Here is a 13,595-nt window from a genome sequence, read left to right on the forward strand (position 1 = left end):
GTCTGAGAGGGTGATAGCCACAGGGGACTCCTGCACTAACTGCCTGCGCCTACTACTGCTCCTGGTGGATGGCCATCCCTCTTCTGCCTGTGCAGCCATTACCTGCGGTGTGGCCACCTCGCTAAACATGCTATCCACGGCGTCCTCAGCACCATGGTCCTCACTGGATACAGGGGTGCGGTGCTTGAGGATTGGAGAAATGCTAACGTTGTACCTCTGATTAAAATAGGAGTGAAAGATAGACAGAATAATTACAGGCCAGTCAGCCTGACCTCAGTCGTGGGCAAATTATTGGAATCTATTCAGACAGATAGGATAAACTGTTACTTAGATAGGCACAGGTTAATCAAGGATAGTCAGTATGGTTCTGTTAAGAGAAGATCTTATTTGACCAACATGATCACATTTTTTGAAGCAGTAACAAGGAAGATAGATGAGGGTAGTGCAGCTGATGTGGTCAACACAGAATTTATCAAGGCTATTTACAAGTTCCCACATGGCAGACCGGTAAAAAAAAATTCCCATGGGATTCAGAGAAATGCAGCAAGGTGGATACAAAATTGGCTTTGTGGCAGGAAACAATGGGTAATTGTTGACGGGTGTCTTAATGACTGTAGGGCTGTTACCAGTGGTATTCCGTGGAGCTCAGTACTGGGTCCCCTGCTTTTTGTAGTATATCTTAACGATTTGGACGTAAAAGTAGGGGGCATGGACAAGAAGTTTGCAGACCAGACGAAGATTAGCTGATTGGCAAATAACAAGGAGGATAGCTGCAGGCTGCGGGAAGTTATTGATGGTCTGGTCAGATGGGCACAAAAGTGACAAATGGAATTTCAGACAGAGAAATGCGAGCTGATGCATTTTGAGAGGTCAAACAAGGCAAAGGAGTACACGATAAATGAGAAAATACTGAGAAGTGTAGAGGAAGTGAGGGACCTTGGAGTCAATTTCCACAGATCCCTGAAGGTAGCAGGACAGGTCGATAAGGTGGTTCAGAAGGCATAGGGAATCTTTACCTTTATTAGCTGTGGTATAGAATATAAGAATAGGGAAGTTATGCTGGAACGGACTAAATCATTGGTTGGACCACAACTTGAGTACTGTGTGCAGTTCTGGTCACCTTATTACAGAAAGGATGTAATTGCACTGGAGAGGGTGCAAAACAGATTTACGAGGATGTTGCCAGAACTGGAACAATGCAGGTTGGAGGAAAGATTGAATAGGCTGGGTTTAGTCTCTTTGGAACAGAGAAGGCTGAGAGGAGATCTGATTGAAATGTACAAAATCTTGGGGAGCCTGGATAGAGTGGAAGTGAAGGATTTATTCACCTTAGCAGAGAGGTCAGAGACGGGGTGGGGGGGGGGGGGTGGTGGGGTGTGGGCATAGCTTTATACTGATTGCTAGAGAAATAGAGAGGGGGGATGAGAACAAACTTTTTTCACCCAGAGGGTGATAGGGCTCTGGACCTCACTGCCTGAAAGTGTATTTGAGGCAGAGACGCTCAACTCACTGAAAAAGAGTCTGGATATGTACCTCAACTAGCATAATCTGCAGGGCTAAGAACCAAATGCTGGAAGGTGGGATTGAAATAGGTGGATCCTTTTCTGGCTGGCACAGACACGATGGGTCAAAGTGGCCTCTTTCTGTGCCTTAAACATTTGATATTTCTATGATACTATGGTTCTTGGAAGCTTAAAATACTAAATTATTCCTCTTTTCTGCTGATATTCGTTCTATGTTTTTTTTACCAATCTTTTACCTCGTAATTCAAATGACATCTGATTCACAGGTCTTTCGAATCAATGTCTGGTTGTTCCACTTAAGAATTCCCTTCCTTAAATGAAAAAAAGTTGGTCAGACTAATCTGAGCAAGATTCCACTCAACTTCGCAACCAGTCATTTTGTTTCAGCCTTTTTCAACGTCTGGCCCCAAGTTGCACCATTGCATATTTTGGGATTTTCATGCTTAAAAACTTTTATTTAGAAATTCGCAGTTCTGAATTTTCAATTTACCTCAATGGGGTCCTCAGTTGTGCCTGACCTAACAAGTTACAAATAACGACTACTTATGAATCCAGTATAATTCATTAAGCAAGATGATATAAATACTGAACATAAAAGCACTCAAGGCAATGTGGAAGTTTCTTATCCTTCAAGACCAGGATTCTTTGAATGTTGCCAGCACAGGCGATGCCTTTGTTCTCCTGTCTCTGAATTGACATTACGTTGAACTGTGTTTCAGAATAATTACACCACAGACACCATTGTTAACTGTACCAGCAAAGACTCTGAGTTTCCATCTTTTGGGCTTCCGATTCCTTATTATGATATCCTTTGAGTTAACTCTTCCATTAATTTAACGTGATGTTCATCTGTTGTCACCACACCTCTGTAATTAGAGTGGAGTACGCGAAAAGCATCTCCATCTCTTATTTCCTCGGCTCCAAGAGTTAACATTTCATTGTGTGAACACATATTCCATCCTTGCAGATACAAAGCAGTCGGACGAGCACAGTTTCATCTTCTTATCAACAATGTCAACTACCGTAAACAATTCACCTCAACATTCCCAGGTTGCCAAAGCAATTAAGAATAAATGTGTCCAGTGGAATATCAGGAAAAAATGTTGTTTTTAAACATAAATGTTTTATTCTACAGATACATTTAATTGATCAAGTCAGTTAGCATACATATTAAACTACATGGTTCCTGTTTAATGATAGGTGTCATATCCAGTTCAAGCTTCTTTCACATCAGTTCCTTTAGGGAGAGCAGTCACTCTTCTCCTGACCCCTTTACCAAGTTCATCTCTTTCCCTTTGCTCACTACTCGTTATCTTTTATGATTTCTGTTCATTTACTTCCCATCCTCTTGCTCTAGACCCCCTCTTCCCGTCACTAACAGCTCTAGTGTTTGTCTTTACTCCTACAGGCCATTTTCTTCTGGACCTCCAGCGGTCACCTCTTCTCCATTAACCACTGGATCTTTCAGCTGGTCTCAGTTGCTTTGTTTATTAATTAATTTAATAATTGATGTAACTGGATATTTCACGGCGCTCTTTAACTGCTCTCTGAACTCGGACTGAGTGGCCACATAAATAAATGTGTTGGTACAGCAACTTACATTCCGTAGCATATATGCGACCTTTTCAAAGATATAAAAAGAATCATCATCTAAGAAATAACCAACATCAAAGATATATAAAATATACACCAGCCACAGAAATATGAAATTGCCAGATATGCTGAAGAGTAAAATCATGGACTTCCTTCTTCTCTCCATTTCAGAGTCACTGTGATTATCTTTCTTGCTCTGACCCCTCAGTCTCTGGCGAAGTCGACTGGTCACTAAAATGTGTCTGACCGTCAGAGCGTTCAGCAACAGAATTAAAATGAACGGCAATAATGGTGTTAAAACTTTTTCAACTCTTCTCCATCCAATCCACCGAGGGTCAGTAAAATAGCTTGGCTTATTAGAACAGCTCCATTCGACATTGTCTGTTACCCATCCAGGTTCATATCTAAAGTAGATGGGAATATTTTGTAGACAGAGCAGTATGCCAGTTGTTGACAGAGCCACAGTCGCAGTTTTCCTGGTGCAATATTTTGATTTCAGCTTCTGGCAACAAATGGCGACATATCGATCAAATGTGAAAGTGATGGTGAACCAAACGGAACAGTCGACGGCTGCACGGATCAGGGCATAGAGAGGGCAACACACAGAGGTGAGGTCCAGGAAATTAAATGGGAAATAAAAGTTATTGATTCTCCGGAGTATGATATTCGTGATAATGACCAGTAGATCCGCCGTTGACATGGCCACCAGGTAGCGGGTGGTGCAGCTGGAGAGTCCGCAATTTCCCTTGGACAGGATCACAATTGACACCAAATTAACTGGAAAGGAGAGAAGGGAGAAGTGGCTGTAAATTACTGGAAAATCATTCTCCGCTTCTCAACCCATGCAGGAAGGAATTTAGAACGAAAACCGTGTGGATTGGGATCGGGTCCATGACCTCATCCTGCCTCCAACACCAGCACTTCCAGATTTAACAAATCCTGGACGGGGGTCTGCAGCACCCCGCTCACCGGACGCTGGTCAACTAGTTAAATATAGTAATGAGGAGCCAAAGAATGGGTAGACTGGAGAACTGTAGCCGAACTCCAACCACTGCCAGTGTAGGAACCCATTCCGGACTCGAAACACTCCCTGGTGTCGAAGAAATTCCTCCCCGATTCGAACCAGTCCCACAGATAGGAGGCACTCATACATCTTGGACCACTCTCTCTGATGTATAAATGAGTTAGATTGAAAAGTGAGTTTATTGAGTCAATGCAAATGTGATCACAGCACAGGCTTTCATTTCTACAGGAATATCATTAAAAGAAAAGTGTCATAATAATGTATTATAAAGGTGGTGATTGAACATGTAAATAATGTGTACTCTTCTGGACTACACGTGATAAAAATATCCAGAGTTATCAACAGATGCACGTATTCTTCACAAAAATAATACCATAACTGGGAGATTATAGTTATTGGGATATGTTGTGGCTCTATTCTGTCGATACGAGAAGGATGAGTGTTGAACTAAAAGAGGCCTTTAAAATTATATAAGGTTCAGAGAGGGATAACGTGGACCTGATATTTTCATCTTTGCTGGTGACCAGTTCTGCATTTCCTGAAAATAAAATGGTCATCAATAAATGCACGATGGAATTCAGGAGAGATCTATTTACTTGTACTGCTGGGAACGTGGAATTGAGACCTTTTGGAGTAGTTGCAATGGGGGGAAAAACATGACGAAGCGAAGTTAGTACATGAGGGAGACAGGATTGGAAGGATATACAAATAGGAATAGACGAGCTGGAATAAAGAGTGGCTCGTGCAGAGCAGGAAGACAGCCGTGATCTCGTTGCATCGAATGCCCAGTTTATGTGCTGTAAGATCAGTAACTTGTCTATTAACAAGTCATAGTCATCAGTATTTTTCGTAATATTGAAGAGGATTATTTATTATTGCAGTGCACTCATGACCAAACGCTTCTCAGGACCGTGCTCGGGAAGGAAATTAATCAGCACCTGATAGTGCTGTCAACAACTCTACTTAGAGAAAGAGTAAGATGGGGACCAGCATTGAATACAATGACAGATACGCCAGGAAATACACAGTCCCTAGTATAAAAGCAAAATACTGCGGATGCTGGAAATCTGAAACAAAAACAAGAAATGCTGGATTCACTCAGCAGGTCTGGCAGCATTTGTGGAAAGAGAAGCAGAGTTAACGTTTCGGGTCAGTGACCCTTCTTCGGAACTGACAAATATTAGAAAAGTCACAGATTATAAACAAGTGAGGTGGGGGTTGGGCAAGAGATAACAAAGGAGAAGGTGCAGATTGGACCAGGCCACATAGCTGACCAAAAGGTCACGGAGCAAAGGCAAACAATATGTTAATGGTGTGTTGAAAGACAAAGCATTAGTACAGATTAGGTGTGAATATACTGAATATTGAACATCAGCAAGTGCAAACCTGAAGAAAAACAACCTGAAAAAAACACTGGGTAAGCAAACTGAACAAACTAAGATGAAATGAAATAAATGCAAAAAAAGATTGTAAAAAATGTAAAAAGGAATGCAAAAAAAAAGGAAGGAAAAATAACTAAAAATGACTACAAATGAAAGTAAAGTGGGGGGCTGTCATGCTCTGAAATTATTGAACTCAATGTTCAGTCCGGCAGGCTGTAGTGTGCCTAAAACTCTACTAGTTTTAAAGTGGTGAAGCAAAAGATCCCTGGATGTAATGACATCACACCTCTCTTTTTAAGGCAAAGGACAAAGAAACCCATGTTCAACCAATTCGAACCACTTTTTAACGAAAAAGAATACATAAGGGACAACATGCTTTTCCTTGAACAAGCCACTCTAAGACATTATTCATCCTCGCAACAGGGAGGCAACACATCATCCTGCAGTCTTGTTTGTGGACACAGAAACGCCTGTCTGCTCCCCTTACAATTGAATCTCCTATCACCATGGATCTCCACGTGTTTTTCCTGACCTGCTGCACAGCAGAGCCATCCGTGGCACCACGAACTTGGCTGTTGCTGCTTTCCCCTGAGAGGCATTCCTACCCTTCCCCCAACAGTATCCAAGGGGGTATATCTGTTAGAGGAGGCAATGGCCACAGGGGACTCCTGCACGACCAAGCTGCGCCTACTACTCCTCCTGGTGGACAGCCATCACTTTTCTACCTGTCCAGCCATGACCTGCAGTGTGACCACATCACTAAACAATCTATCCACGGCGTCCTCAGCACTGTGGCCCTCACTGGATACAGTTGCGGTGCTTAAGGATTGGAGAATTTCTAACGTTTTATCTCTGATTAAAAGGGTGCGAAGGATAGACTGAATAATTCAGGGCAGTCAGCCTAACATCAGTACTGGGCACATTATTGGAATCTATTCAGAGAGACAGGATAAACTGTCACTTAGAAAGGCACAGGTTAATCAAGGATCGTCAGTATGGATTTGTTAAGGGAAGATCTTGTTTGACCAACTTGACCAAATTTTTGAAGCAGAAACAAGGAAGATAGATAAGGGTAGTGCAGCTGACATGGTCAACATAGAATTCAGCAAGGCTTTTGACAAGTCCCACATGGCAGACAGGTTAGAAAAAATCCCCATGTGATTCAGGGAAATGCAGCAAGGTGGATACAAAATTGGCTCAGTGGCAGGAAACAAAGGGTCCCCTGCTTTTTGTGCTATATCTAAACGTGTTTTAATGACTGGAGGGCTGTTTCCAGTGGTATTCTGCAGGGCTCAGTACTGGGTCCCCTGCTTTTTGTGCTATATCTAAACGATTTGGACGTAAATGCAGGAGGCATGATGAAGAAGCTTGCAGACAAGACGAAGACTGGCTATTTGGAAGATGCAAAGATGATAGCTGTAGGCTGCAGGAAGATATTGATGGTCTGTTAAGATGGGCACAAAATTGGCAAATGGAATTCCAGCCAGGGAAGTGCGAGGTGATGCATTTTGGGAGTTCAAACAAGGCAAAGGAATAGATGATAAATGAAAAAAAATACTTAGAAGTGTGAAGGAAGTGAGGGACCTTGGAATCAATTTCCACAGATACTTGAAGGTAACAGGACAGGTCGATAAGGTGGTTCAGAAGGTATATGGAATCCTTTCCTTTATTAGCAGTGGTACAGTATATAAGAACAGGTGAGGTTATGCTGGAACTGTATAACTCATTGGTTAGGCCTAAACTTGAGTACTGTGTGCAGTTCTGGTCATCTCATTACAGAAAGGATGTAATTGCACTCGAGAGCTTACAGCGGAGATTTACGAGGATGTTGCCAGGACTGTAAAAATGCAGGTAGGAGGAAAGATTGAATAGGCTGTGGTTATTCTCCTTGGAACAGAGAAGGCAGAAAGGAGATCTGATTGAAATGTACTAAATCTTGAAGAGCCTGGATGGAGTGGAGGTGAAGGATCTATTCGCTTTAGCAGAGAGGTCAGTGATGAGGGGGCATAGCTTGAAACTGATTGCGAGAAAAATAAAGGCAACATGAGGAAAAACGTTTTTATTTTACCCAGAGGTTGGTCGTCTCTGGACCTCACTGGCTGAAAGGAGAGTTGAGGCAGAGACTCTCAGCTTATTAAAAAGATGTCTGGATATGCACCTCAGCTCCCATAATCTGCAGCGCTAAGAATCAAATGCTGGCATGTGGGATTGGAATAGGTCGATCCGTTTTCCGCTGGCACAGACACGATGTGTCAAAGTGCCCTCTTTCTGTGCCTTAAATATTTTATGTTTCGATGATTCTCTGGTTCTTGGAAACTTAAAATACTAAATTATTCCTCTTTTCCGCTGATCTTTGTTCCATGCATTTTACCAATCTTTTACCTCGTAATTCAAATGACATCTTATTCACAGGTCTTGCGGATCGATGTCTGGTTGTTCCCAAGACGGATTCCCTTCCTTGAATGAAAAAAGTTAGTCAGAGTAATCAGAGCAAGATTCCACTCAATGTCACAACCAGTCATTTCGTTTTAGCCTTTTTCAACGTCTGGCCCCAAGTTGCACCATTGCATGTTTGAGGTTTTGAGGCTTAAAAAACTTTTATTTAAAAATTCTCAGTTCTGAATTTTCAATTTCTTACAATGAGGTCCTCAGTTGTGCCTGACCTAACAATGTACAAACAATGACTACTTCTGAATCCAGTATAATTTATGAAACAAGATGTTATAAATACTGAAGACAACGTGGAAGTTTCATATCCTTCAAGACCAGTATTCATTGAATGTTGCCAGCACAGGCGATGCCTTTGTTCTCCTGTCTCTGAATTGACATTACGTTGAACTGTGTTTCAAATAATTACACCACAGACACCATTGTAAACTGGACCAGCAAAGACTCTGAGTTTCCATCTTTCGGGCTTCTGATTCATTATTATGAAATGCTTTGAATTACCTCTTTTCATCAGTTTAACGTGAGGCTCATCTGCTGTAACCGCACTTCTGTAATTAGAGTGAGTACGCTGAAAGCATATCCATTGCTTATTTCCAAGGCTCCAAGAGTTAACATTTCATGGTGTGAACACATATTACATCCTTGTAGTTACAGAGCAGTTGGACAATCAATGTTTCATCTTCTTATCAACAATGTCAACTGTCCTAAATAATTCACCTCAACATTCCCATGGTGCCAAAGCAATTAAGAATAATTGATGTTCTTTTTAAATATAAATGTTTTCTTCTACAGATATATATAATTGATCAAGTCAATTAGCATACTTATTAAACTGCATTGTTCTTGTTTAATGATAGGTGACATATCCAGTTCAAGCTTCTTTCACATCAGTTATTTTGGGGAGCGCAATAACTCTCCTACTGACCCCTGTATGAAAGTCATCTGTTTCCCTTTGCTCACTGCCCATTATCTTTTTTGATTCTTGATAATGTACATCCGGTCCTCCCAGTGTCTCCTGTGCCTTCCCACCACCCCCGCTTCCCCCCTCCCCACCCCCCCCCCCAATGTCCCGCTGATCCATTCTGTGTCTGACTCCTCCTGCATATTTGTTAATGGTCCTCTGAAAGGAAACTCTTGTGCTTGTCCTAATACTGCTTGGCGTGCCCGACTACTCCAGTTCATTTACTTCAGGTCCTCTGAATGTCACTCTCTGTTCTTTATTCACTGGTCTTTGGTGTATCAGATAGCTGCTGCTAATTTACTTCCCATCCTCCTGCTCTCGAACCCCCTCTCCCCGTCGATAACAGCTCTAGTGCTTGTCTTTACTCCCACAGGCCATTTTCTTCTGGACCTCCAGCGGTCACCTCTTGTCCGTTAACCATTGGATCTTTCAGCTGGTCTCAGTAGTTTTGTTTCTTTATTGATTTAATAATTGATGTAACTGCATATTTCAGTGCGCTCTTTAACTGCTCTCTGAACTCGCACTGAGTGGCCACATAAATAAATGTGTTCGTACAGCAACTTAAATTCCGCAGCATATATGCGACATTTTCAAAGATATCAAAAGAATCATCATCTAAGAAGTAACCAACATCAAAAATGTACAACATATAAACCAGCCACAGAAATATGAAACTGCCAGATATGGTGAAGAGTAAAATCATAGACTTCCTTCTTCTCTCCATTTCAGAGTCACTGTCATTATCTTTCTTGCTCTGACCCCTCAGTCTCTGACGAACTCGTCCTGTCACTAAAATGTGTCTGACCGTCAGAGCGTTCAGCAACAGAATAAAAATGAACGGCAATAATGGTGTTAAAGCTTTTTCAAACATTGTAAATCCAATCCATCGAGGGTCAGTATAATAGCTTGGCTTATTAGAGCAGCTCCATTCTACACTATCGATTACCCAACGAGGTTTAAATCTAAAGTAGATGGGATATTTTTTAGTAATAATAGAATGCTGGTTGTTGATAGAACCACAGCCACAGTTTTCCTTGTACAATATTTTGATTTCAGCTTCGGGCAACAAATTGCGACAAATCGATCAAGTGTGAATGTGATGGTGAACCAGACAGAACAGTCGATCGCTGCCCGGGTCAGGACATAGACAGAGCGACACACAGAGGTGAGGTCCAGGAAATTAAATGGGAAATAATAATCATTGATTCTCCCGAGTACGATCTCAGTGATAATGACCAGTAGATCCGCCGTTGACATGGCCACCAGGTAGCGGGTGGTGCAGCTGGACAGTCCGCAATTTCCCTTGGACAGGATCACAATTGACACTAAATTAACTGCCAAGTACAGAAGGGAGAATGGTTGTAAATTACTGAAAAACATTCTCCGCTTCTCAACCCAGGCAGGAAGGATTTTAGCACCAAATACCATGTGGTCTGGGATCGTGTCAGATCGGGTCCATGAGCCCAAGCTGCCTCCAACCCCAGCACTTCCAGATTTAACAAATCCTGGACGGCGAGGTGCAGCAATCCGCTCACCAGACGCAGGTCAACCTGCTAAATATAGCAATGGGGAGCCAAAAAACGGGTAGATTGAAGAACTGCACCCGGTCTATAACCATTCCCACTGTAGGGACCCATCCTGGACTCGAATCTCTCCATGGGGTCGAACCAGTCCCTCGGATTGTACTCGTACATCTTGGACCACTCCTCTGATGTATAAACGAGTTCAATTGAAAAGGGAATTTACTGAGTCAATGCAAATGTGATCACAGCACGGGCTTTGATTTCTACAGGAATATCATTAAAATAAAAGCGTTATAATAACAACAAAGAACATAGGAACAGGCCCTTCGGCCCTCCAAGCCTGCGCCGATCCAGCTCCTCTATCTCAACATGATGCCTATTTTCTTAGGGTCAGTATCTCTTTACTTCCTGCCCATTCATGTATCTGTCTCGATACATCTTAAAAGACGCTATCGTGCCCACGACTACCACCTCCGCTGGCAACGCGTTCCAGGCACCCACCACCCTCTGCATAAAGAACTTTCCACGCATATCCCCCCTAAACTTTTCCCCTTTCACTTTGAACTCTTGACCCATAGTAATTGAATCCCCCACTCTGGGAAAAAGCTTCTTGCTATCCAACGAGTCTATACCTCTCATGATTTTGTGCACCTCAATCAGGTCCCCCCTCAACCTATTAGAAAGGTGTTTATTGAACACGTAAATAATGTGTACTCTTCTGGACTACACATGATAAAAATATCCAGGGTAACCAGCAGGTTCACGTAATCTTCACAAAAATAATACCATAACTGGGAGATTATAATTATTGGGATATGTTGTGGCTCTATTCTGTCGATAAGGGAAGGATAGGTGTTGAACGAATAGAGGCCTTTAAAATTATATAAGGGTTAGAGAGGGATAACGTGGACATGAGATTTCCACCTTCGCTGGTGACCAGTTCTGCATTTCCTGAAAATAAGATGGTCATCAATAAATGCACGATTGTATTCATGGGAGACCTATTTACTCGGAGAGCTGAGAACTTTGAATTGAGACCTCTTGCAATGGGGAAAAATTAAGAAGAAGCGAGGTTAGTACACGAGGGAGACAGGATTGGAAGGATATACAGATAGCATTAGATGAGCTGGAATGAAGAGAGGCTCGTGCAGAGCAGGAAGACAGTCGTGATCTAGTTGTACCGAATGCTCAGTTTCTGTGCTGTAGAATCGGTAACTTGTCTATTAACAAGTCATAGTCATCAGTGTTTTTCGTAATATTGAAGAGAATCCTTTCATATTCAGTGCACCTATGACCAAACGATGCTCAAGACCGTGCTCAGGAAGGAAAATGATCAATACCTGATAGTGCCATCAACAACTCTACTTAGAGTAAGAGTAAGATGGGGACCCGCATTGAATACAATGACAGATATTCCAGGAATTCCATGATCCCAGTTATACATGATGGCTGGGATCAGGTGCTCCACTCCAGTTAGTGCACACACAGTATAATTCTACATTAAAAGATAATTCCAGTGATCCTTCCCCTCTGAGATTTTCCTGCTTTGAGCCATGATTCTACAGAACATTCCACATAATTCAATAACTTTACAATGCAGAGTGTCTTGAACTAGAAACAGTTGAGACAACAGATTAAAATTGCACAGATAATTCAGGAAATTAATGCAATTATATTATTGAATGTGTGTCTATGTAACTGTAACCATTCGATCTCATGTAATATTATTATTCCCATGGTAATGGAAGAAACCAGTTCATACACAGATTTACAAAACCTCATTGGTTAGAGATACTTACCAGGAACACCAACTGTAACCAGGATCACATAGAATATTTTCCTCACCCATTGAATTTGTTGGTGCATTCTCTGCTTGGAGTGATCGGTCTGTTTGTGCTGCAGGTAATATCTCTGAAGTAAATTCTGAGGTGACACATTCCCAGTGCATTAAATTTATACCCTCCCGGATCTCCATGGGGATACTGAGGTTGCAAAATACTTCAAACATTTCTTTCTTAATCTTTGAACAAACAGATTACGACAGCTGTGTTAATTCCCTGTTGATGGAATATATTTTCCACTAAAATTGAATTGGACCCAAACCACCCCCAAGACTGGACTAATCTGATCACAATGTGCAACTAATCATAACTAGAAGCTGTATTAAACTGAAATCAAGGAAGTCCGAGAAAAATCACGAGTCCCATCTGCAGATTTCATGTTGTTTTAATGATGGCCTTCACTCTGCATCACTATTCGGAAATTAAACTCCTAACGTCAGAGAAGCATCTCAGGGATGTTCATCTATACTTTGGATGCTGTCTTCAGAACAAAGAACAAAGAACAGTACATCACAGGAACAGGCCATTCTGCCCTCCAAGCCTGCGCCGATCCTGATGCCTGCCTAAACTAAAACCTTCTGCACTTCCGGTGACCGTAACCCTCTATTCCCATCCTATTCATGCATTTGTCAAGATGTCTCTCAAACGTCATTATCGTACCTGCTTCCACCTCCCCCGGCAGTATGTTCCAGGCACTCACCACCCTCTGTGTAAAGAACTTGCCTCGCATATCCCCTGTAAACTTTGTCCCTCTCACCTTAAACCTATGTCCCCTCGTAACTGACTCTTCCACCCTGGGAAAAAGCTTCTGACTATCCACTCTGTCCATGCCGCTTATAACTTTGTAAACTCTATCATGTCGCCCCTCCACCTCCGTTGTTCCAGTGAAAACAATCCGAGTTTATCCAACCTCTCCTCATAACTAATGCCCTCCAGACCAGGCAACATCTGGTAAACCTCTTCTGTGCCCTCTCCAAAGCCTCCACGTCCATCTGGTCGTATGGCGACCAGAATTGCACACAATATTATAAGTGTGGCCGAACTAAAGTTCTGTACAACTGCAGCATGACTTGTCAATTTTTATACTCTCTGCCCCGACCGATGACGACAAGCATGCTGCATGCCTTCTTAACTAACTTATCCACCTGCGTTGCCACTTTCAGTGACCTGTGTACGCCCAGATCTCTCTGCCTGTCAATACACCGAAGGGTTCTGCCATTTACTGTATACTTCCCACCTGCATTAGAGCTTCCAAAATGCATTGCCTCACATTTGTCCGGATTAAGCTCCATCTGCCATT

At 42.3% G+C, this 13,595-nt stretch overlaps 1 protein-coding gene across 1 annotated transcript; it reads right to left on the minus strand.

The window, feature by feature from the left end:
• Positions 1–2,997: 2,997 nt before the first annotated feature.
• LOC137360031 (probable G-protein coupled receptor 139) lies at positions 2,998–12,320 on the minus strand. Its single transcript, XM_068025615.1, has 2 exons — positions 12,254–12,320; positions 2,998–3,893 (listed from the first exon to the last, which is right to left on the minus strand). Exons 1-2 carry the CDS (start codon positions 12,318–12,320, stop codon positions 2,998–3,000), a joined length of 963 nt encoding a protein of 320 aa, XP_067881716.1.
• Positions 12,321–13,595: the final 1,275 nt, after the last annotated feature.

This window comes from Heterodontus francisci, unplaced genomic scaffold (assembly GCF_036365525.1).
Source record: "Heterodontus francisci isolate sHetFra1 unplaced genomic scaffold, sHetFra1.hap1 HAP1_SCAFFOLD_228, whole genome shotgun sequence".
NCBI classification, from domain to species: domain Eukaryota; kingdom Metazoa; phylum Chordata; class Chondrichthyes; order Heterodontiformes; family Heterodontidae; genus Heterodontus; species Heterodontus francisci.